This window comes from Amphibalanus amphitrite, unplaced genomic scaffold (genome assembly GCF_019059575.1).
Source record: "Amphibalanus amphitrite isolate SeventyFive unplaced genomic scaffold, NRLGWU_Aamphi_draft 000026F_arrow, whole genome shotgun sequence".
NCBI classification, from domain to species: Eukaryota; Metazoa; Arthropoda; class Thecostraca; order Balanomorpha; family Balanidae; genus Amphibalanus; species Amphibalanus amphitrite.
This window is the reverse complement of record NW_024881522.1, coordinates 1,585,764-1,611,909: the sequence shown is the minus strand read 5'-3', so window position 1 is coordinate 1,611,909 and position 26,146 is coordinate 1,585,764. Positions and strand designations below refer to the sequence as shown.

Here is a 26,146-nt window from a genome sequence, read left to right as displayed (position 1 = left end):
AATTAGTCTGATGACTTTTATATCAAGGCGGTCAGACTGTAGGCGGTGTTCATATAAACTCACCTCAAATACAATTAAAGGGCACCCAAATGATGATAATTGCCAAAAATATGTATGTATTGCAACAACACAAGCTATCGATCCTATAAGCATTTACGAATTATTAACTGTCATGAATTTTATCAAATGTAATCAATGCAAGCTATATCTTCTCTGGGTGTAAATTATTTATACTCTTAATGAAACTAAAGAACGAATTTTATGAGTAATTCCACGTGATTGAGCAAACAAAAACAGAAACAAAAACGAAATCAGCAAGCAAAGCCATCATCCATTTTGGCTGGTGTCTCAGAGGTATCACATAAGGGGATACCTTGGGACAGTCAAAGCAAACGAGGCAATAAATTGAGTAGTTAATTTCAGCGCCTACGCATCGGCACTAGCCGAGTTGTTACAATACATCACTGAATATTTAGCATTTGCAACTGCCTAGTTGCACAAAAATCGGAGCACGAACATAGCTTGCCGATAAAATCATTAGGTACATCTTCCGGAGCTATCAAACGAGGTAAAGCATCTTCCTCCTTTGGGTTAATGGATGTGTGAGAGTTTGAACGCGCACAATTAATTACCCCTTGCCGTTTGGTGCATTAATGAATGTGTTTCTCTTGTATGCCATTCACAATAAACCGATGCCATTAATTATGTAGATGTAAGCTGTCAGATGCCTGCATTCGACTATCATTCAACTGAGCTGATTTCAGTTAGGATTCGTACGTATACCTAACTACATACTTTGTACGAAAGAAGTGCATGCGGTGCTGCACCCTTCTCCGGTAATCCTAAGTTGCGGTTAGCATGTTTAAACGAATGTAATTCAAACGACCTGAGACATATGTATAAATTAACAACCGAAGACGTTGTGTTGAGCGACGAACCGAGACACCCTTACCAGTCCCTTTCCACCCAGAGCTGATATCATACCTATGCTCCGCTCCATCTCCGCACTGCCACTTCAGTGTCAGTGACACAGTTGAACTAGAAAGCTGGAGTCAGAGCTCAGAGCATCCATATTCCGTGCAAGAATGTCTGTGTAACTATATTCTGCGCGCGGGTGACGGTGCTATATGCCCGGGAGACGACCGATAGATCCCGGGGACTGGCTCAGAAACGGTAACACGTACTGCGATCGTTTTATTTTCAATTGACGCCGACTCTTGCTTTGATGCTATGGCGGCAGACTTGTCGGCAACACATAAGCGCATGAAAGCAGCATAAGGCGAGTGCAGCCACCACCCATTTTTATCAGTGTTCCACATCCAAATCTTCCAGAGCTTCTCAAACGTCCATGATTGGTAAATGGTATTTGGTATAGCATGCGATGGCAATTTTCAAGGCATCCCGGGTTAACACATTTGCGTTTTGACGTAATGACATGATGTGGAGATGGAATTAAATTGATGAAATACTAGGACTTACTCCACAAGGAGATCGAATGGGTCGGAGCGCTTTCAATATGTATTATACATATCGTCGTCAGCGAATCAATAACGGGTCGAATCGAGTCGGGTATCGAAGAGGTTCGGGAGCTGCGCGGCAGAGCGATATGTATAATATATCGATATGTATAATACATATTGAAAGCGCTCCGACCCATTCGATCTCCTTGTGGAGTAAGTCCTAGTATTTCATCACATTTGCGTTTTATTCAAATACTACATTACTTGTGTTTTCTTTTCTTGACAAATCTAAGATGCTCAAAGGAATTGTCATAAGAGGTGCAACTGCGAATTACAACCCAAACACCTGTTTTAACCCTCGCCGGTATAGGGGGGGGGGGGTCGAACGGACCCCCCCCCCCCATGGTTTTTCGAGAATAACTCGCGTAAAAAGCGGCCGATCGCGACGAAACTTTCAGTACCCTCGCGTTAATCAATTTTACATCTACTCTTAAAATTTCATGACCCTGACCCCAATGACCTTTGACCTGTGACCTACTTTTCGAGACCATGTTTGGCCGGAATCGCGATTCGGCGTATGTCGGCTCGCATTAGCCGCGCGTTTGCAGTCTTTTCGTGGTTTCAAGCGTTCAAACATGTGATATGATGTTGCCCCCATGCGTTAGAGTGGGTGTCAAGGTCACCTGAAGGTCAAGTCAGGTCATTGACCTTTGATGACCTCGGTACACTTTTTCGAGTTTTACATGTTTCTAGGTCAGTTTTTGCAGCTGAATTCGAATTTAGCAACCATTTGAACATTTACGAAGTAGTTTTGGTGCCTTCGTAACATGTTACGAAGCTATCAGAGGCGGTTGACACCTACTAGGAATACCCGGCAGGACCCCTACTGGTTGACCTGACCTGACCTGACCCGACCCGGACTAAATGCATGAAGACATCATCTGTGATCAAAACTAACATGATATTCGTGACCAGCACCCCGAAAAACCCCGTAGCAGCCACACTTTACGACGTTCTAACAGGTCCCGATTTTCCCGACTTTTGGGTCATTGACCTGACCTGCAAGGTCAACCAATGACCTAGGACCTTAAAGTTAGGTATCATCGGCTTCCTCTCGTCACGGGCAACACGCTCGTTTTTTCCGCGAAGCTCTAGCTCGATCAGGGGCGAAACGGCAAGGGGGGGGTCCAACGGACCCCCCCCTTATACGTTCTCGGCTGGAAAAACACCAATACGGGCGAGGGTTAATTAGAACTGAAGACGTGACATGCGTAGTTTAGGTATTCTGCCAGTGTTGGCTACGAGTGAAAAAGAACATGATGAAGAGAAACGGGTATTTGCCAAATAAGTTCGCACGTTTCGACGCTTCCAACGTTTCACTTCTCAGAGTGGGTGAGCCAGCTCCCCATATGTTTACCTCCCACACCAGATAGCGCATCCCGGCCCACTCCTCATACTGAGGGCGACGCTCCAACGAGCTTGTTTGCATCGGCCGAGTTGTGTCAATCGCCGTCCGGTGCCCGGCCGGGAGCGATCGCCGGTGGCACAGGCACCAGTTCAGCTCCCCGCCTCGGGCCGTATGGCCAAATTGGCGCACCAAATTAAACGGCCCACCAATAACAACGAATAGCTCTGGTGTGCGTGCGGCCGCGTCATCCACTGGGCAGCAGCGGCCACCGCGCCGAGAGAGGGATGGAGATGAAACTTCCGGCCGGGTGGGGCGCGACGCGACGGGCCGCGTCACCGATGGGATGCCGCCGACGTGAGCGGCGTCGGAGCCGACGGGGGACGATAGTGGACCGTCGGAGCACGCCGGTCAGCGCTGTAACGGCCCGGCGGCCACCTGCGGCCGCCGCCACCGCCGCCTGTCGGCCGCCGGCCGCAGCCGCGCCGCGGGGTGAGGTCAGCCCGGTGTAGTGACCAATGACCACCGACCACTCGAGCTGTTCGCAGCCTTTCGGATCGCTATGGGGAGTCCCTTCCCTACTTATAGCGATGGAGGAGAGGGGCTGAGTGAGATCCGGGCTCGGGTCCGACAGAGCTGCAGTGTCCCCACTGTTGCCGTCTTTTCGTCAGCACATTTTGGTCATTTCGAGCTAAGTAAGGCTTATTTTATACTAAGCAGGGCAAATACAGTGTACGGACACACACGCGTTTTTTTACGCCAAGCTGCCAAGCTATATCAGACGGGAGGATTCAGAGCCGGACGTATGAACATAGAAGATTGCTGCAAAGTCGCACACCGTCTACCCCACTTGGCAGTTGGCACTTACCAGTGAGCAAATCTGATCAGTGAGGCGGCCTCTGCCATTGAAAGCTGGCTCTCCCCCTCCAGGATCAATGGAGAACGCCGAGTCGGCTCGGGTGGTCTCTCACCTCCGCGTCTTGCCGGTCGACTCGGAGGTCGGACGTTCTCCCATTGGGATATTCCGAGAGCACCGGGGTAACTTATTCCACGTTCCTCTGATAGTTCAGCTGTGGACGCTCCGCTGGGGGTAAATATCATCTGACTTTGCTTATCAGCTAAACGAATGCTCCCGGAAAGACATAATACTGGTTACCAGAAGAAATTAAGCCGTCAATGCATTCTTATTTTCTTGTGCAGGTCACACTCAGGTCAAATAAGCCAAACAACTGATAAAAATGTTTGTTCCGGTAATTCTGATCTAGATTCCATTAGACCTGAAGAGAAGATGAGTATTTGATGATATTGTGACGCCTGTTGCAAAGTGTCAACCGATGTAACACCAAAACTCAACCAATACCGTACCTGTACTTAAACATGCATGACGACCAGTCGATTGCAGGTCAAATCATAAGAAATCATACCCTCATTGAGTGTAATATTCTATAACATGCAACTTCCGATTACATTCTATTTTACCTCCAATGCCCTTTTACGCCGACGGCGACCCTTTTACCCTTTTTACTCCTCAATATACTAAGAGATGTGCCTACCACAAATCTACGGTTGACGTCATTGAGATTGTTGCACAGGTCAATGGAACCCAAATATAGCGCAAAGTCGACAGCAGCTCTTCCGCGTGATGCGCTGAGCCCCTGAGACTGCCGCATTTGTTTGTAGATCGCATGAACTATTCACACCCGGGTAACTTTGGGAAGTTAGCTGTTTGACCAGCCTTCAGAGCTGCCGAGTTTCTCTCAAAAGTGTGCTAGCGATAGCATTTGCCGAGTTTACTGGTAGTTAGCTGGCTCGCCTCCTCCAGTACGGATACCGTCAGACGAGCGAGTGGTAATGGAACTCCAAGCAACAACATTCACACCTTCGAAAACAACCCAGATAGCCGAACGAGCACCACATGCCGGCCGGGAGCCTGGCAGGGAATCGGGGTATGCTCTTGTCCAGGATCACGTAGCGGTAACCACTTATAAGCGGCAATCGGTCTTAAACAGCTAGACAAACATCGCTTCGTCCTCAATATAATAAATACGGTGCTCATCTGATACTTGTGTCAATTGTCATCGAGCTCAATTAGAAGCTCAACAATGTGTTGAAGTTACATACTTAGCGATAGGGCGTGACCTTTTCACTGAAACTTTATCATTTCTAAGCAATGTAATACCGCAAGTCATGAAATATCGGTACGGTTAACCAGACATATACAATACCTATCACATGGGGCCAGTAAATGTTTCACTCAGGACCGATGGATTTGCTGAGTTTGCAGCACGAGACCGAAGGCCGAGGGTAATTCTACAGGTACAATGATGTTTGTATGCAGAATGAGACTGCCACAGGCATATGATACTGTTACGGCCTCGGGTCATTATTTGGTCATTCACCGAGCTCCGTGAAAACCGGCCGCTCTCCAGAGACGCACCTCACGCACCTACACCGGTCGGCGACGGCTGATGGGCCGCGCTCGGGGGCGGACGGTCGCAAAGGTCATTTCGGGGCCGACCGCATCACTCTGATGGTCACAGTAATGACCTGGTCGGTCACACCGGGCGGCAGAGCTCATAGGACGGAGGTAGGCGTCACCCGGGCGAAGCTGTGGGCTATAGGACCCAATGCTACTGTTCACTGCAAACGAATTAATAATGGTGAGATAAAGCACGGAGAACGCCCAGCTACACAAACTAAAAATGAAAATGATACGGAACCAATTTCAATAAATGCGATGGTCGCAGGTTATGTGACACTCGTCAAAATGTCCTGAACACTCGCGAATCAAATTCGCAACTGTTTCATTTATTCCATTTTAAAGCCTGATTATAATCCATCCCCTCACCATCCCTTTCCCTTTATCGCTGAACCATTGTCATTTGCGTGTATCTGTGTGTCTGCAGTTGCACCATCGTCTTAGCAAAGCAGCCGCACACTCGAGAGCTGCGACCTCCAAATCCAGAAATACCTACTCACGGATGGGACGGACACTGATTTCCCACCTCCACCTATGATTCATTGGTGTCAGTCCAGTGCACGGCGGCAGGCCACCTTCCCACAGCGATACATCATTGTGGCAGCAAGAAGCGGCCGGCGAGTGCCGGAGTTCGGCAGACGGTGGTCGGCTTATTCTGGGCGTGGGATAGCAGAGAGACGAAAGATCATCGTTAATATTGCGGTGTGTTCAATGGTTTGTGAAGCTTGCGTGTTATACCAGCAGAAGATGATTGACCCAGTCACTAAATGAAAAAAAAAAACGTCAGCGAGTCACCGTATCATTCAGAGATGGGATAGTTAATTTTTTTGTCTGCAATCCATTCGTTCTCGCATCACGCATGCAGCACAATTGCATTTAGTATCATCGGCAAAAAAAACTAGCATGTAGTAGGCACAAACTTGTACAATATTATATTTTCTCCCCAAAATATTGCATACACACAACTGTCTACTCTGAATGGTGCTTATCCTAAACGAGTCGGCACAGCAACATTTGTTCAAAACGTGACGCTAGAAAAACACTGAGCGGCGAACGATCGGCCGTTTGCAATGCTGTCAGCGTCTCTGCAAGTAGTAAATAGCCTAAAGACAAAACACTAATTCGGTAAAGAAGCAAACTCCGATGAATCGAAGTTCTGAAATCAAAGCCGTGAGAGCGAACATACCCTCTCGCATCCCAATTAGATTCTACTACACAAATGTCACATCATGGCCGCAACCAAATTGCGTTAGGTTCACTCACAGCCGATAAGACAACCGTCCAAAAATACAAAGCACGACGTAAGCGGTGCCATTGGCCACCGATAAAACACCATGGCGCATTAGTTACCGATGAGGGCCCGCGGGGTTACACGAACGGTGGTTTAAAGGTCTCAGTTCCTTGCACCGTGTTCTATTCTGCGGTAGCGAATGCTATGACAGAAACGGACAGTCAACTGACTGCATGATATACCTTGGGCAGACCCCTACGAAATGTCAGCCGGAGCCCAACCGTAGCCGCGTACTCTCAGTTCGGGGTGAGAAGTCAACCCAGAGCACCGATAGTAAGTTGTCCAAGGCACACTCACACAGACATAGGTTGAATCTCGGCGCACATCTACTCAGTCACTTCAGTGAGTTGCAGTCAGTTCAGACCGAATGCACACAGTGAGAAACTAGCGTTCACATGAGCACCAAATGAAAGTGAGACAATTAAGTACCACGTCATATTAAGCTCAAAGTAGCACCAATGACAGAGTCAAAGCGACAGTACAGACGCCCACTGCCCAGCAATCAAACGCGTACAAGCAGAGAGCACCGAACAACTAAACTCATCGAAATAAAAACAGGCACAGTGTATACCACCGCAGTGAACCAGCAGTGTTCCACTGGCATCCCTGTTTCCCAAGATTGACATTGGATATCAGAGTGTTTCCCATAAAACGATGAGTATGACGGACGCGGCATGTGAACACCTTTGACTGAGTTTGTCATGAGTTCACTCGGTACCTTCCCGCTAACCTACACACACTTACTAACAAATCTTTGCACTGCTCAGAGGCCCTCCCATTCTTTGTCATTTTGAGAAAGCCATCCTCATTTAATTATGCCAGCATAAAATGAAGGAGGCTTTTGAATGAAAGAAATAAACATAATGTTCTTGTCTTAAGGATATAAATCAACTTTCGAAAAATCTCAAACAAGGCGAATAGAACTGTCCACTGGCCTACACATTCACGTAGACAGAGACTTCGTCAGATCCCTGTTGAACCATAAGCTGTCACTCAGGCCAGCGGAGTCCAACAAACATAAACAAATTTGACTACCACACATTGACACACACTGACGCAAAAAAAAAGATAAAACAAGCAGGACATAGCTAGTTGGCGGTGAGACGGTAACTCTTGTTCCATGAAAAACAAACACCAGAGTCCTGTTCACTGCACGAAAAACTGTACTTTCTGACTTGTACTTTTGTCAGGGACACTTTTAAGTACAAGCAGATCCCGGCGGCTCACCACGCCGCACGCTTTACGTAGTAGATTATCCCCGCCTCTGGCTCTACCACGACGCTCTTGTACGGCTTTCATTCACCCGACAGGGAGCTCCCTCGCCAATGGCGCGCTGCACCTGCCCTGGCTTCCTTTACTGAATGGAGTCTTCACGAGCCCGCCGCTGCACCGAGTGGATAAGAGTCGCGAGGTCTCGGCAACACAGGAGCCAGAGGTCTCTCTGATAGTGCGTTATGGTTCCATCGGCTACACACCAGCTCAGCTCGTGAATAACGCCACAGGCGATACCGTTTTCGTCACATCACGTTAACACTGACCTTGTCATATCATAACGCCTTCAAACCATGCGTTCACCGAAGGTTTACAGTGTACAGTGTACACTAACGTCACGTTCCCGAAATGTCGCCGGTACCGCAGCCATTTCCCTCCCCTACCTGAGGCGGGCGGCGCGGGGCGGGCTGCCGCCGGGAGGGGTCAGGGGCACCGGCGGCGGGACACTCAGCTGCTGCAGTTTACGGCGCAGGTAGCCGAGACGGTGTGACTTGTCCTGGAACTCGTACCACGGAACCTGACCGAGCAGACAGGGAGACAGGTTGGTTAGTCCCGAGAAGATTGGAGTGAACCGGGCCATCTCGTAGAGTTCATCATGACAGCGGAGCTACAGAAAAAAATTAAAAAGTTCGAACGCAAAAAAAAAAAAACGTTTTACAGGCGAAGACGCGTACTACCCATTCAATTTCCACCACCGTCCACACCACACACCACACTAATGCATACTCAGTCCCAGGGATGCGGAGCCGGAGCCGGAGCCGGAGCCGGAGCCGCCGGAGCCGGCATATTTTGCCCGGAGCCGGAGCCGGAGCCGGAGCCGTGAAACAAAATAGCCCGGAGCCGGAGCCGGAGTCGGAGCCGTCAAAAAAGGGGCGACTCCGGCTCCTTTTCTTAACCTTCGCCCCAGTGGGGGGGGGGGCATATGCTACCACCCTGTCGCGTTTTTTGCGTGTGAATAAAAAACCGCGGCGCGTAGCGCCGCGCCACTTGGGGTAGCTTTTGGTACATCAATTTTGGACAATGTGTGAAATTTTTGACCCCAGGTCATGTCAGGTCAGGTCACCAGGTCAAGTTAACTGACCAAGCCTAAACAAAAGTTTGCAATCATGTCCAGCCTGCAGTGTTTGTCAGAAAGGTTTTAAACTTGGTGGATTGCATGCTGTTATGGGCGCCTACAATTTGTATATCTCGGATTTGTTATATCCGTGACCTAAGGTCAGGTCAGTGGCGTGACCTTTCCATTACAAGTCAATGGAGAAAAATGAAAATGCCTCTAGATCCGTGTGTACGCATCGGAACAGTCCAAATATTTCAGAATCACTATGATTTAGTCCACTCGTGATGACCAAGGTGTCATTTTTGCTGATAGCCTCTAAACAGGTCATCCGAGGTCACTTGAGGCTACAAACAGTTTTTTGCCAGTAACTCGCGATTGGAAAGAGATAGAACGCTGGGGATGGTCTCATTGTGTTTGTCTCGTTGAGACGCATCGACTGATATGCAAAATGACCTTTTCCGGTAAGGTCATGACCTTGACCTGAGGTCAAATTTTCAAGTTGACCTTTCAAGGTCAAATTATAGTTCATTCGACGCGTCTCGGCGAGGGGAACACGATTCTGGCAATAGAAATGTCGTGGCTTTTTGTAGTCGAAAGTTATTGTCGAAAAACACTTTTCGTAAAAACAGCTATTTTTGGAGTTTTTGCCCTCTGGAGGCTAAACCGTTGACCTGAGGTCAATATTGATAATGACCTTTTCAAAAGAAGAGTTCAAAAGCTATCGATTGCTCTCCCATGCGTTATTCTAGCTACCATAGTTCCTGAGATAGCGGCATGTTTTCTGAAAAATATAATGACAATTGGCAAATTTTGACCTTTGATGACCTCTGGTGACCCCAATATTGCTCTAAGGTGAAAAATGACTATAATACTTTCAAACGTACGCATTGAGAGCTATCGACTGCTTTTTACTGCGTCTTTCTAGCCCTCTTAGTTTTTGAGTTAGAGGGCCCTCTTAGTTTTTGAGCTAGAGGTGGGTGGTAACATATGCCCCCCCCCCCCCACTAGGGCGAAGTTGGCTGAGACCGCCACTGGGGCGCGGGTTAAGAGGAAACAATTATTTACCTAGTTCGGTTTGACAGTACAAGGCGTAAAACAATGTGGTATTCAAATAACCTTGTTATGCAAATACAGAAGCAACGTGTACCAATCCCATCGCCTTTTTTTCTTCCACCCGTATTTAATTGATCGCATAGGGGATGTACTGAGTAGAAGCCGGAGCCGGAGCCGCCGGAGCCGGAGCCGCCGGAGCCGGAGCCGCCGGAGCCGGATCATTTTACTCGGAGCCGGAGCCGGAGCCGGAGCCGCCATGACATTTCACCCGGAGCCGGAGCCGGAGCCGGAGCCGATTTTTTTCTCCGGAGCCGGAGCCGGAGCCGGAGCCGTCTGAAATTCCCACGGCTCCGCATCCCTGCTCAGTCCACATCACTCCACCATTCCACCCCGTCCCCACCCCGTCCACCTTCCAAGTCCACCCTCCTCACCTCTAGCACGCTGTATCCGACCAGCTGCAGCTGCCGCAGCCGCATCAGGAAGTTGCCCACCGGGTGCTGGTCGTTTCTGGTGTAGCAGCTCCGACCTCCCACCACTACACACACCCAGTGGCCCAGACCGGGCAGCGGCCGTTTGGCGGCCAGCGCCGGCTGACGGATGTACGCCGGCGGCAGGACCAGCCCGCGGCCCGAGCTGTCCAGACACACCACAATGTCTGCCGGACGGCGGGGGGGGGGGGGGGGGTCAGTTGGGGCAGCAGGGGGAGGCCAGCCCGCGGCCCGAGCCATCCGGACACAACACAACCCGTCTGCCGGACGGCGGGCGGAGGGATCAGTGGGGGCTGCTGGGGAGGGGGAAGGGCGCGGCTGAGAACAGGCCAATTGCTGTAAGTAGCATCCGAGAGGGTCGGATGAGTTTACTCATGGCGTCAATGATTTTCCTGTGTTCGTCAAAAGGAACAATATTCGTTACAGCACAAGAAATCAGTGCAGTATCGACATAAATGCATCAAATCTGCAATGTTTTCTGACGTACCTGGTGTGACGAAGTGGGGCAGCACGTGCAGGGCGGCCACGCGGTCCGGTCCGCCGAGCAGCTCGGCAAGAGTGGCCCGCACTGCCAGCTGGGTGTTTTCGGCGAACGTCAGGCGACCGGTGCCCGGCCGCGGCACACGGGCCATGTGCTTCTGTGAGTCGGACAGAGAGAATGGGTGTCATTTTATAGCGGTGGGTGGGCAATACAACTTTGGCTCAGCACTCAGCATTCGGTAAAAAAATCAGCTCAAAAAGGATGTGGTAGAGAGTTAGAGACCAACCGTGCAATGCGTAATGCCCTTCCATTTATGAGTAAAAGGAATGCAAATTTTCATCGATTTTTTTTTTGCATTACACCACTTGATTTTTGAAGTTAGGATTGACTATTATTACAAAGCATTGTGGGACAGTGTTCTAAAATTGGATTTTGGTTGGGTGTGACGATGATGACCAAAAAATCTAGGATGAGAAAAAAAGAAGTGAAAACCTATATCACTTTCGCAATAAAGGCGTAACGCTACGCTGGCTGATAATAAGAACATACCATTCCTGACCACCAAAACTAACCGAAAAAGACGATGCAAATAGGTAAGGATGATCTACGGCAGAATTATAACTTTAACATCTGATCGCCAAGTGTTTCTAAATCCGTCCCATTTTATCCCAACATTTGTGTTTGATTGAGACTAATGAATTTAAGAATCACCCTTGTCTCTTATACAGCAAAGAATGAATACCTACTTCAACCAGTGAGATTTCATTTTCCTCACAAGTCAAAATGCATTGTCGCAATTGAATGACAGTCCAGTGGCCATCCTTCTCCTAGCCTTAAATCAATGCCTTCCTTTCCGTTTCAGATGCAGACAGCAGATATTACCGTCAGCATCTGCTAAGTTCCTACTCATGCTTACTGGCACGGATCCAGGACGGTCCTTCTGCCTGTATATTTCTCCTAAAGAAGATCATCCGCGGACCTCCATCCTCGCGACGCCAGTCGCCATCATGCGAGCGAACTAGGTCTTTAAGAAGCAGAAGATGCAATTATTCTGTTGAAATCTTGTATCATATCTTAAGGAGGGTGGGGGAGGGGCGGGTGAGGGAGCTCTCCCTATATGCAGGCTTTGGTTCTAGTCACTGGTCAAGGTATCTGGTCTGGTGTAGTGTAATTTGCCATGTGGATAAGTTTTCTTTCTTTTTTAAGCAAAGGAAGTGGCAAGGAACCTGTCGTTGCCGTTGCAAAGGGTATCATTCGGTCGTCCTGTATTATTGATTTAGTGCAGTTGACTCAGACTGTGTAATGCGTGAGGCGTGGTCATCACTGTGACACTGTCAGACATAAAATCTTAGGTAATCATGATACCCTGATGGGCAGTTCGTTGACGTAACTGATCGCTATGAAACCAGAAACCGTATAACTCATGTGTTCTGGCCTCTGGGACGTTTTGCGCCTACAATATGGCAGCACTGCTTCCAAGATTACTGTATATTTGAGATAATATGCGGCAATATAAGTACGTAGTTTTCGTTCGCATCTGACCTGGTAACATTCGTACAGTGTACACATATAGCTTTGAGCTTTCCATTTTCAACAGATATGACAATGGCTGGATGATACTGGAAATGGTGCCTTCGCTCTGAGCACACGGAACGGGACGCAGTATTGAGTATGCAATTGCAGTCGCACTATGCAGCATGACATACGCCGGAAATCTCCCGGCCCGAACGCCGGAACGGCCAGCGATAGTCGGTACTCATTACGCATAGTGAAAATGGAAACGGTGTCAGTGCAACTCTTCGAAAGGAACGGTGCACTACATGAGACTAGAAAAAGGGTCACTGATTAGGGCACCCCAAACGGAACGATGTGCACTGCGCAGCATAATGCGCAACATCGCAATATAAAGTGTGCAACTAACCAGGGCATCCGTATCGGAACGGAACGGGACGCAAAAAAAAAATGATAAAAGGATGCCACCGACCTCATGGCCGGCCACCGAAACGGAGCGGTAGCTACGTATCATGTCACGTGGTAAGTGCTGAGTGAGAGAGCGTCACTGATCAGTGATCAGTGATCAGAGCACCCGCAACAGAACGGAGGGCATCAGTGATCACTGATCAGAGCAACTGCAACGGAACGGAGGGCATCGCTGATCAGGACATCAGGACATAATGCGAGCCGACATACGCCGAATCGCGATTCCGGCCAAACATGGCCTCAAGAAATAGGTCACAGGTCAAAGGTCATTTGGGTCAGGAATATGAGATTTTCAGAGTAGGTGTCCAATTAATTGACTCGAGGGTCCTGAAAGTTTCGTCGCGATCGGCCGCTTTTTCGCGAGTTATTCTCGAAAAAAACGAGGGGGTGGTTCGTTCGACCCCCCCCCCCCTACGGGCGAGGGATAATTTATTAAAAAGCTAGGGCCTTCTTAATCCAATCTACCATCTTCAGAACATGTATTGGGCAGATCTGGGAATACCGTATCTTAAATTTATCCCTAGAGGTGTGCCAAGGTATCCTTTCACTCATCTTGGCTTTCCCTCGGCCGAACGCTTCGTGTTTAAAAACCTCTAGAAACTAATTGAAATGAATAATTGGCGGTAAGATTATTGCAAAAGCATGAGAAATTAACGTAAAATACATCATTACCGGTCTTATAATCTCATTTCGCGTATGAAACCTGCCAGAGGCCACAGAGTTTCATATTCATCCCTAGGGTGTGCCAGGGTGGCGTGTCAGTCATCTTGAACCCCTGCCCGACCCGACGCCTCGAGTTTTAAAGACATCTAAAAAACTAATAACGTTAATAATTTGTTGTGAAATTGATATAATATGATCAGAAAAGAACGCAGAATAAATAAGTATCGGTCTCAAACATTATTTTGCCTATGAAACCAGCCAGAGCCCGCGGAGTTTTAAATTCATCCCTAGGGTGTGCCCAGGGTGGCTTTTCTCATCTTGGACCTCTACCAGGCGCGACGCCTCGAGCTTTAAAGTCCTCTAGAAGCCATTGACGGACATAATTTGTGGCGAAATTAATGCGATAGGATCAGAAATAAACGCAGAATAAATTGGTATCGGTCTCAAAACATTATTTTACCTATGAAACCAGCCGGAGACTGCGGAGTTTTAAATTCATCCCTAGGGTGTGCGCAGGGTGGCTTTTCTCATCTTGGACCTCTGCCAGGCCCGACGCATCGAGCTTTAAAGTCCTCTAGAAGCCATTGACGGACATAATTTGTGGTGAAATTGATACAACAGGATCAGAAATGAATGTAGAATAAATTGGTATCGGTCTTATAACCCTATTTTGTATATGAAAAAAGTTAGAGCCCACCAAGTTTTAAATTCATCCCTAGGGTGTGCCAGGGTGTGCCCAGCTGACTGCGGGTCCAAAGATGAAAATTTTGTAGGCGTATCCTGCGTAACTTAGTCAAAAGCGAATTGCAGAGGTAGTGTTTAATTTGCGCAAGCAGCGGCTCATTCGTTTTGCGTTGGCAGCAAACCACCAATCATAGTTGTTATGAATATCCAAAAGCATTTATTCAGAACACAAGCCTGGTTTTTACAAACAGTTGAGGTGATCAAGGTCATTCAACGCATATTTGTTATTAACAGCTGGAAGTGTGCAAGGTTATTTTCTTTCGTTGTCAGTCAGGGTGAGTTGTTGGGTTTGTGCCTTGATTTAGCATCTTTTTTCATGGAAATTGCGCATTATGGAGCAAACCTGTAAGTTCTGTCTATATGGCGCTGCTAGGTGTATCTGGTAATCTGGCTGTTAATTGTTGAGCATGCGTTGAGCATTTTTCAAAGATGAAAGAATTCCAATTTACCTGGTTTTGGGGATGAAAATATTTTGCCCATTAGGTGTGATTTCCCACCCAAAATTCCCAAAAATGGAACACTGTGTGGGAAAATGAAAAAAGGAATTCAAACACTTAAAAATGGCACACACAGTGACTAAAAAGGTATGTCTCAACTCTCAACACTGAAATATTCCGCTATCCTACGCATCTTTTCCAATAAAAATGGCATGTCCTTAGCTTTTATCAGGAATGTAAACTGAATCTAAGAGACGTCCTTTATATCTCCATCACATTGATTGGATTTAGACTACCAATGGACACGAACGGCTGCACGAACGAATCGAGTTTTCCCGAAAAACCTTCCAATCTGTTGTATAACAGTTGCGTTTCAAGATGTCACGACCAATAAGATTACGTAACTCACTACGTAAAACACTGCATAAAGAGGTAATTTATCGCCTTCGCATTACCTTATCACGCATCTGAAAGCTGAACAGACAGACCGCTGCGCCTTGCCCTCGATGGCGTTTCAGCGCAGGCAAACGTACCTTGAGGTGTTTCTGTCGGTACTCTTTGGGCAGTTCGGAGACGAATCCTGGCAGTTCCAGCTCCAGCGTACAGCTGAGAGCGGTGAGCTCACGCTCCAGACCGCTGTAGGACGACAGCATCGAGTCTGCCGGGGGAGAGAGGGGGTCACAGGGGGTTGGAAGGGGAAGGGCCACTGGGTCAGTAGATATCCAGGGTCATCTTAGCTGGGAATACGATCAGAACCACAAGTATTAACAGCGAAGTACTCATTCCACAAGTTCTCCGCAATGAAACACGTACAGGTTTTCACGTAAATGTTATCTAAGCAACGTCATATATTTAGCAACTGAGTCGACTGATAGAAGCTAGCGTGCGATCAGCACGGCTTGCAGCATGGCCACATTTGGAAAGGAACAAAACGCACCAACAGCTGAAAATACGGAAAACGCCCACAAGAGTTCACTGTTCAATACATTTGTCCAAGGGCAAAAAGAGGTGCTTTCCTAACAAGCCACGTACGAGTCGACATCAGTATGCATTGCACATAGGCTTGTAAACAGAGCAGGCTGGTCTCACGCTAGGACCGCCACCATGCCCGGACAAACCCAAGATCCGAACTGCACTGAAACATACTTTTTCGAAGCAAACCTATACATTAAGACTTAGAGTAAAAGCTAACAAATCCTTTTTTTATATTCATTGTGATTGATGCAACACGCTACTTTTTTCAAACAACTCTAACATGCTGTAACACACAGTTTGCGTGATCAATAACGACATTAACCGAAAATTAAATGGGGCTGTAACTTGTCACTTGTCAGGGAAGGCAGCTTGCTAACGGGGGCTGTAGTTAATGCTTATAGAGTGTTAAAACTGCCTTCAGCGACTGCTCTGCCGAACTGGGCCTGGTTGCTCGGGGTTTGTTTTCGCGAAATACTAGATCTCTTTGGGACACTCAGTTCGTGTTCTCTTAAAAAGGGAAATGGTGCCATATTTCAAGCTGCGTCGATTTCCTACCCCGATTCAGATAGGTACAACACCAAGCTAACTACAGGTACCTTGTAGGTACCTGCTAACGCCAAGCTAACGGAGGTACCTTGTAGGTACCTCCGTTCACCTGTTTATGTGAAGAGGTCTATGATCAAACTAATTGAAAACCACCTTTTCCTGAAGGACTGATAGCAATGGGATTAATTTACTACTGGTAATGATGACATACCATGTTCAATATTCATAGCACCAGTTATCGTCTGGCGTTCCCAGAGGAGAGTAAGCATTGATAACAGCACATCAAACGGAGCACGGAAAGCACGCCACAAGCCGCTACTATCGTCAACAACGCTATCAAATATTTATTGGCAGGGAAAATATGGTCACGTATTTTCGACATTAATAAACTTCTTCCAAACTGCACGGCAGCACTAAGCAGCATGTAGAAAAGGCTGCATTTATCTTACGTTGTGACCAGGGGGAGGCACTCGCCTTGGCCGTATATGGGCCAGAATGTCTAACGATTTCCGCCATGTTGTGTATACCAAAGTCAGCATTCAGCATTCAGCATACCAAAGTCAGCATGGGTTGACAGCATTCAAGAGGTTCAGTTTTTCGTCCAAGTCCATGTCTTGCGGTACCACTACCAAAACCCAAAGATACAGTTTACATTGGAGAAAGAACAGAACGCCCAGCTGCCATTTTTAGACACTTCCATCTTGAGGACGGACAGCAACTTCAAATTTAAAGTTTTCAGAAAGCCTACTAACAAGGAAGATTACGTGCATTTTTATTCGGCTCATGCAGACAGGATGAAAAGTGGTATAGTTATTGGCTTTTTCCTTAGAGCGTTTAGGATTTGTGATGATGACTACTTACAAGAAGAACTTCAGCACATATACGAGACCTTTGAAAGATTGAAGTACCCAAAGGGTTTTCTGATACAGCAGAGGAAAAAAGCAGAAGAAATCGTCAAGAAAAAGAAGAGAGGACAAATGAAGAAGCGTACAGACAAGCCTGATAGATGGATAACGATTCCCTATTCAAGAGAAGCGAATGCCATCTCAAAACAACTAGAGAGCATAGGTGTGCGGATTGCTACGAACTCAGGACAGAAAATCAAGAACATATTAGAAAGAAAAGAGAAAAACGAAGGCTCCGAGAAGAGCATTGTTTACGAAGTGCCTTGTTCGGGGTGTTATAAGACTTACGTAGGCGAGACAGGAAGGGGATTAAAAACGCGATTACAGGAACATAAGAACGATGTCAAATTTCACCGGACTTCCAATGCGATCGTACTACACATAGAAGAATGCCAGCACCTGCCGAAGTGGGACAATACCAAAATATTGGAACGAAATATGAAGAAACGAAAACGAAAATGTCTCGAAGCGGCTCATATCATGTCAAGAAATACGTTCAACACAAGAAACGGGTTTATTACATGATCTAGCATAGCAGCAAAATTAGCAGTGAAAGTGTCATAGGGTGAATGTCACATGTTAGGAAGAAAGAAATGCAACGACTTGCGTCGGTTTTTGTTATTTGTGAATTTTCAAATATTCTACATCTCATTGACAGTGATCAAGATACTTTATGTATCCAAGGCCCTCTAACCGAAATGGTATGTATCGAAAGCTTTGTCTTGTACAATAAACTTGAGTTATTATCGTCATTTTACATCTGTCATGGATTCGTTACCATCTAAGAATTATTATTTGATGGTAAAAACGCAGTCTTTTTATTTCTATTCCAAATACTGTCAACCTGTTCCGGATAAAGGACGTTCGTCTCTCACTTTTCTTAACCCTCGCACGACAGGCCATTTCTCATAACACGAACGACCAGGGGGGTTTCGACCCCCTGGCGTTTCGAAACGGAAGGTCGTAGAGCTTAGCGGAAAAAACCAACGGATTGCTCTCAACGAGATCTCGCGATTGGTGGTATATTTTTTGGTCCTAGGTCAACATTTGACCTACTTATGACCGGTCAAAGGTCAAATTTTCCGAAAAAATCAAACTTTTTCAACTTTCCGCGGCGATTGCGGCAAAACGGTGGGAGATATCGACTTGAAACCTTCGCTATCGTGTTCCTTGATCAATTCTCTATCGTTTGGTATGTATTTCGTTTCCCTAGCTCTAAAAATGGCGCGTTGGGAGCGCCGGAAGTCGGCAAGGTCACAGTCGGCGGCAGAAATTCGAAAAATCAAAATTTGAATTTTTGAAATCTGATTGTATTTTTGGATTTGGGAGGTCCATTTGCTCCCTATAGAAGCTAATATTGCTGCATATTCCCATTGAGGTGACAAGAATTAGCAAAATAGTGGTTCGGGCGCTTTTCAAAAATAGTACCGGACGCTGTTCCTCTTGTGACGTCATAGCTCCGTGACCTGACCTGACCCGGTCAATTTTCTTGCACCACACGATAGCCAATGCTTGCCCCAACATGCATGGGAAGTTTCATCATGATCCATCAAACAATGTGGGTATCACCGGCAGAAAACCTAGGGATTCGGCGCACACGTTTAGTAACTGTCGGCCGGAGGCTGTACCTCTTATGACGTCATAACTCCGTGACCTGACATGACCCGATCAATTTTTTTCGGCAAAAGATGCGCAAAGGTTGCCCCAGAGGGTATTGAAAATTTCAGCCCGCTACGACAAGCCGTTTAGCGTGCACTTCGAAAAAAACCTCAGGGGGGGGTTGATACAACCCCCCCCCCCCTAGGCGTTCTAGGGTTAATCTCCCGTTGTCTTCAAGAGAAAAGGCATGCTCCTAGCCTCTAGTTCCCTCTAGTCTAGTCACAGCCCCAGCTTCCCTGATCCCCACCCCCTCTCCCTCCCCTCCCCCCCCGCTCTCACCATTGATGGAGCTGACGAACGAAGGGCTGACCACGGTGGCGATAAGGTCGGCCGGGTACACGCGGTGGTAGGCCAGGTACATCAGACACGACATCAGACACTTGGGGTACTTTTTGCGCTCCTCGACGCGTCGCTCCGAGCGCAGGTCAGACACGACGTCATCGAAAAACGCCACGCCCGGGTCGAAGTTGAACAGCATGGTGACGAACAGTAGGCGCTCAATGTCCTGCCGGGGGTGAGGAGGGGCGTGGTCAGATGTTGTCGGTGTTGGAAATCGATAACTTTAGGAATAAACATTAGTCTGGAGCATCATAATACGTGAGATGCCGAAATAAAGAGTGGGCACTGAGAAAGAACTGAAAGCAGCAATACAAACGCCATTATACGACTTTAATGGACGGGTTGATGAAAGCTAAGCGTTATCAGCCAGGGCTACAATTCAAGCCGTAGTGTCCCATGGAAGACGCACATCTGCCTCTGCCCTGTGTCCCCACCTTGAGCCGTATGTTGGCCAGCTGTCCGTGCAGGTGGGCCGTGATCCGTACCACGGCGGCCGGGTGGTGGACCAGCGCCTGGGTGCCCAGCAGCAGTAGGTGCAGCTGTACCAGCGAGTTGAACCCATCCACCAGAGGCAGCAGGCGGTCGTACACGCGCTCCAGGACCTGTTGAACAACGCGACAGTCAGAAGACGTACAGTCTTAATACAGACAGCAGGCGGTCGTACACGCGCTCCAGAACCTGTTGAAGGGACGCCTAAGTCAGTAGAAGTACAAACACATATCACACGGTCGTACATACGCTTCAGGACCTTTTGAATGGAAACACTACAGTCAGAAGACGTACAGTCTTCATGCAGACAACAGGCGGTCGTACACACGCTCCTGGACCTGCAGTGTTAAAATGGACACGACAGTCAGTTTAAGTACAGACACATATCACACGGTCGTGCAAACAGTCTAGATTTAGAACCTGCTATAGGACACGGCAGTCTATATGTAGACGCATGAGCCGATACATGTGTTCCAGAGGGCAGCACAGAACAGGCCGAGTGCAGAGAGCAGTTTGATCCAATTCTTCAGATGGCATCTCGAGCGCCAGAAAAGCAGAGTGTCGTTTTACACACTAAGTACGAGAAATTCAACTCAACACTCGTATTGAAATACACTACCAGAAACCAGCGTATCTAGTGACCATAAAGACACTGGCCGTCACGATGCAAAAAGAAAACTCATTATCCCACAAGCAAATCAAGCTCTAACATCGCAAGCCTTGAAATCGCAAAACATAAAAATATTTCTGCTATTTTGACGCAATATGTTATGATTTCCATTCCATACAAACTAGCCTACCAGGCTAACGGTCAGACCATGCGTTCCGTCCCCTCCCTGCACCCTCGTCCCCGACCGACCTGCCACCTCCTGGCGGGCACGCTGAGCCGGAGCAACTTAAGCACGGCGCACACCGTCTCCGGCTTGGCCGTCTCCACGCAGCTGAGCAGCTTGTACACCACCGCGTCCACCAGCTCGTCCAGCTGCAGCGGCGTCTGCGTCTTGAAGAAGCTCATGCAGATGATGCCCAGCTCGTCGACGGACAGCAGAGGCAGACACTGCAGGATCTTCCGCTCCAGGTCCACCTGCGGATGGAGCGAGGGGAGAATTGGGCCATAAAAATCCCTAGACCCTGTAATGTCGGAACATGTCGGACTGGGGCCACAAAACCAGACAAAGGAACGGGTGATGTTCCCGATCTATTTATTCATATTTTTACTTAACTCCGTGAACATAAATGCCATATTTTGGCATAGGGTAAAAGCTTCTCAAAACTCGTTAGCCTGCTCAGATTCTGGCCTATGATCCTCGTCTGATGAGTATGCTGACGCTAAAAGCTTAAATGTGTTCAGCTAAATTTACACTCAGTAACGGTCTCCCGCTTTCACCAGGACCGGTAACACAAGTTGCGCAACGAAGGCTAAGCGCGTACACACTACTCTGGACACTAGGTGAAACCGCTACTCGCCCCGCACATTCCCAGTGATTATGATCTCTAGCACACGCCTCTGGGAGGATTACCATACAGAATCAATGAAGAATTGGCCCCGATCCAATGGCAAAACCGACCTCCGTGCCTTCTCGAGTAGCGCATTGCATCATGCTGTTTACCGCGCCCGGCGTGCATCCCAAGTGGCCCGTACACGGGGAACACTGACGTCACTGGACAGAGTAACGTCACGGGGATAAATAACAGCCGCAGATTAGCCCGATAACCCACCAGGTTGGGGTGGCTTGAGAGGATCAGATAAAGGGTCAATGCAAGGGGCGGACTGGCCCGATATACAAGCTGACTGGTCGGATGCATGTGAGAAGTTATGGTTCAACCAATGGGCAAACAAAGAACTATGATAGGTACAAAGTAAGCGACGCGTAAAAGACAACGTAAATGACGTTGCTACACGCACGTCTAGCAACGTAAACGAGCCAGGGAACTATAATCAATCGCATGACAGCAGCTTACATGAATTTATATTTGATTATTTTTGGGTCATGTTATAGTGTTATTACCTGAATATGACGAAGTTGATTCATGACAAAGGTTGCATGTTATGTCCAAATAACGCAAACATCCCTCGGGCTTTGGGCGATAGCAGTAATGCAGCGTGGCCAATGACATGATAATGACCAAATTAATACGAAAAAATAGTGAAACATTAGATGATGGTGTTTGCGGTGCTTGATTACGTAAGACTTGACGATCACGTTAGGTCGGGATTGAACAATTATTGTATCTGATGGCAGTACGACATAAAACAGACTGAGCCAGGCCCCAGGGTTCTAGGTAATCTTGGACTGAGCAAAAAAGATGGTCCGAAAAATAAAACGGCCGAAACTTAGCACACGACAAGTTGCTAATGGACAACTCTGCCTGGAAGCAGCTCAGTCCATATTTTGTATTCTTGGCAGTCGGCACTAACACTGTCGCAACAGCCGCTCCCCTTCATCCCAGCACTATAAGTGATTCTATGTAGTTACACCCACAGCCACCAATTGAGTCACCCTCGACACCAACTTACCTGTTTCACTCCGCCGAGCCGCCGGGACAGGTTGACGAAGAACAGGTACTGGACCAGCTGCGAGGGCGACAGCTGGCCCAGCCTGCGGCCCAGGTGCTCCAGCAGGTGTCCGCTGTACTGGGTCAGCCGGCTGACCTGCAGCCGATACCAGAGGTCGGCCACCAGCAGCGCCCGCTCGGCGTCCCAGCGCGCCAGCCGCCGGCAGCACTCGCCGTCCAGCGCCTGCCACAGCCGCCGGAAGCTCAGCTCGTCCGGCTGACCGCCCGGCGGCCACGAGCACAGCGCCGCCAGCAGACACACGATCTGGTCGTCCGAGTACTGAGCGCAGCGGGAGGCCAGCGCCGGGTCGGCGGCCGGCGGCTCGGCCGGCGCCGGGGCCGCCGCGCCCGCCTCGTCGCCGCTCACCTGGAGCCGCCGCATGGCGCTGACCAGGGTGGCGGCCGTCTGGGCGGCCCAGCCGGCCTGCTGGCCGCGCACGGGCGCGTCCAGCGGCGCCGCCTCGCCGCCCAGCACGTGGTAGTGCAGTGTGCGCCGGTACGCCGGCAGACTGGACATCACCTCGTGCGCGAACTCGTTCTCGGCCTCGTGGTACTTTTTGCCGCGCGGCAGGGCGGTGGAGAAGCGGCGTTTCACGGGCGCGCTGAGGGGCGGCGGCGGCACGCAGGTGAAGAGCGGCAGCAGGCTGACAGCCGGGTGCGGCGCCGGCGCCGGCCGCTCCGAGCTGTCGTTGACCACCGAATTGGTGGGACGCACATAGCGGGCAGACTGGAAAAACTGCCGCGAGAGCTGCGCGGCCGACAGCCACGCGCGGTGCGACGCCATGGCTGCAGCCCGTCACAGCGAGGGTTCAGCTCTGAAACACATGAACAGATTTAGAAAAAAATGGCCAGTATTTAATTGCTTATAGTGTGCAAACAACCAACATTTCATTCCATTTTGATACAATTAGAGAAACAAGTGCTTCCCATCAATTAACATGGTTGGATTTTGGAATGGCAACTAAAATGATATAGCACCTGAATATCCATGTGCAGAAATCCTAAAGGAGCACATAGTTGGATAAAACATGTTTGATGTCCCACTTTTTGCAGACATTCCAGCCTTAATGCACAATCTCTTTTAATGGCCAGGTTCGGGCATATTCTTCTACATCTATGGCACATGAAGCCATGCTGTTGCTGCTGTGTGTGTGTGTAGCTCCGGTCAAGGCTCCGGTATTATAATTGAAACTGATACGAGAGAACTTGTAGAATTTCGTTTTTGGGGTAAGTACATCAAATTTCAGCGGTTTGAAGTCCTTTTCTATGAAATCTGGCACGGATGATTTGATTCCAGGCATCAAAAAGTCATTCGCAGGTGGTTCATGTCTACAATGTCACCAGGTAACCTGACATGTGAGAGGCCATTCAATTTTCAACTCCATTACATTGCACTCACATCAATCATTCACAGTATGCCTCTGTGCATGCCATAGAAAATGTGCATGCAAATAAGCAAAATAGATGAGTAGGATTTGGTGCATTTCAATTTCAACAGCCTACATGCAACTTTGACAGCTGAGCTGAATGTTTATTTCAATTTCAATTTCAGCCCAAGTCTTAAGAGCCTTCAGAACCTTCTGTCTTAAACAAGGAGGAAAGTTGTAGGAAAGGGTGAACACTGACATTTAACTAAAGTTTAATAATTGCTAAGTATAGGTAGATAAAAAGCAGAAGTAGGCATTTAAACTGATCTTGATGTAAAGCTGAACCCGAGTCCTCAAAGCTGCCAGTTCAATCTGCTCAGGCTCACTGGGCTCAACATGATTGATGATTGTGATGATGTGCCAGTGCCAGTGCAGTGTAACACTGACTGATCAATTGATAAATATTGGCAAACTCGTATCCTATGCTCGTATCGAACTCGAATGCAACAAGCGGTCCACAACGCACATTTACAAAAACGGTTTCAACTTTCAACCCAACCTAACTAATCCCACAAACACACAAACTCTGAAACACGCAAAACATCTCTGGAAGAAGGTCGGCGAAATGCTTGCATGACGTAAAAACCAAATTGAAAGAAAAGTGACGTAGCTGCTGCCTGCTATACGTCCCGGCATGCTTTCATAGATAACAGTGGCGGCGCCACGAATTTTCGCCAGTGGGGGCAAGATTGAGGTGACTCGACTGTTGTCTGATACGCCGATCTGCAAAATCCATGACCATCGCGGGCCCGAAGGGGGGGGGGCGTTTTCGCCTCCCCCTGGCGAATATTTCCGATACCTCACGAACGCTTAGAAATAGATAGACGGAACTTGCTGTACCTTATCCCCATTAATTTCACATCTTTTGAAGCAACAAAATTGGACCTAGCCTCCTTAATAACGTCTTAGGGCCGATTTTTCTAGACTCCTGCACGGCAAACTTCGGCGTCACAGACGTGAACTTCAACCAGATGCCCAAAATAGAGTTTTAGAGATAAAGACAGATTACGAGCACGGTTGTGTAGCATTTGACCTAGAAAAAGTACTTAAAGGGACCCTCCCACCTTAACATTAGTTTTGAGTTGAGATAGCCAAGTTTGCGGCCAGGCTCAGAAACCACCATTTATCCTGGTCGCAACCCCCGCAGCTTTATGGTGTTCAAGAAATTTCTTCCCTTTACTTGCAGGGTGGGACCAGCGTGGTCTCTATCTCTTAACCATTACGGGAATCTGATGACGTCATCAGGCTTTCGAACGTCCGTTAAATGTTTGACTAAAACGTTTTGTAGCACGCGGTGGTATATGCTGCTTTGCGCGCAACAAATGCCGCACTTTCAAATAAAGTCGCTAGGAACAGCGGAGATCCCAAAAAGTAAACAAAAGTAAAAGTCTAATATCTTGAAAACCGGTGAATATTTTTCGATGAAATTTGGTAGATATTCGTTTTTGCTCTTTCTGAACCGAGCGACATCACTTTCATGCCAATTCATTAACTTTTTTGAAGGTGGGAGGGTCCCTTTAAGTAGCTTTGGTGACCTCAGGTCAGAGGTCAGGTCAACGACCCTTAGCTGGGACTTTAGTTTTTCGCAAATAACTTCAGTAAAAATGGTCCTAGAGCTACGGCAGTGGTACTTACCTTCGCATTCGTCTTGTCGAGACGCGTCGAATGACATACACGTAAATTGTTTGGAAAGGGTCAAGTTATATGTTGACCTCATGTGACCTCGAATGACCTTTGGTTGACTTTTACACATGAAAGGTCGTTTGTGATGATTTCGTAGCCACTGGTCACGATTCTGGCATCCATTTTGCTCTAAGCATTCATTTAGAGCATCAGGATGGCAAAACATGTCTTAATTATTATGCCTGAGTTGAATAAGTGAAATAGTCTCTAGCAAGCATACTCTTGTGACTTTGACCCTGTGCTCTGTACCAGCCTTGTATCGTAAGTTTAAGCACAAATAGGGGTCCGCTAAGCTCCGAAACATTTCAAAACATCTCGGAATTTGGTATACAAGATATAAGAAAAAATGCAAAGTTTGTGGTCAGTTTTGCGCATGACCGTGATCTTGAATCTGAATGTTATGCACATCATCGGAATCCGAATCCTCAGACTCTCTTCTTTCGTTTACCATCAATTTTAGCCGGTTTTATGCACCATGCCGTCCTCTGAAACACGTACTTTGAGACCACTACAAAAGCGCCGGTTTCTGCCTTTGACCTTGACTCCTGACCTTGAAAATTGACGTGAGGTAAAACAAAGTTTAGGTGCTTTAGAATCTTCTCGTAGATACCTTTCGTTTGGGTCCATTTTTGTTTCCGTAGCTGCCTTATCAACGTTGTTAGACAGGTGAGGGGAGGGCTACCCCCGGGCTGCGGTGGTTGGGATTACCCCCGGGCCCGGCCGGGTTAGGGTCGCGAACAAATAAAACTATAAAACT

General features: G+C 48.0%; 2 protein-coding genes across 5 annotated transcripts in view; one reads left to right on the top strand and one right to left on the bottom strand.

Annotated features, from left to right (window-relative positions):
• Nucleotides 1-6,250: 6,250 nt before the first annotated feature.
• On the bottom strand, nt 6,251-23,196 carry LOC122363874 (FAST kinase domain-containing protein 5, mitochondrial-like). The gene is made up of 8 exons (XM_043333676.1): nt 22,242-23,196; nt 20,583-20,807; nt 19,669-19,836; nt 19,175-19,400; nt 15,344-15,468; nt 10,993-11,143; nt 10,449-10,672; nt 6,251-8,424 (listed from the first exon to the last, which is right to left on the bottom strand). Exons 1-8 carry the CDS (start codon nt 23,061-23,063, stop codon nt 8,287-8,289), a joined length of 2,079 nt encoding a protein of 692 aa, XP_043189611.1. The 5' UTR covers nt 23,064-23,196; the 3' UTR covers nt 6,251-8,286.
• A 1,858-nt stretch (nt 23,197-25,054) lies between these two features.
• The window catches only part of LOC122363833 (WD repeat-containing protein 70-like), a 32,173-nt gene continuing 31,081 nt past the window's right edge, over nt 25,055-26,146 (top strand). Inside the window, exon 1 of one of the 4 annotated variants that reach the window (XM_043333659.1) lies at nt 25,055-25,077. The gene's annotated coding sequence lies outside the window, so the exon portion shown is untranslated. The other 3 variants (XM_043333651.1, XM_043333631.1, XM_043333620.1) reach the window with 3 other exon arrangements.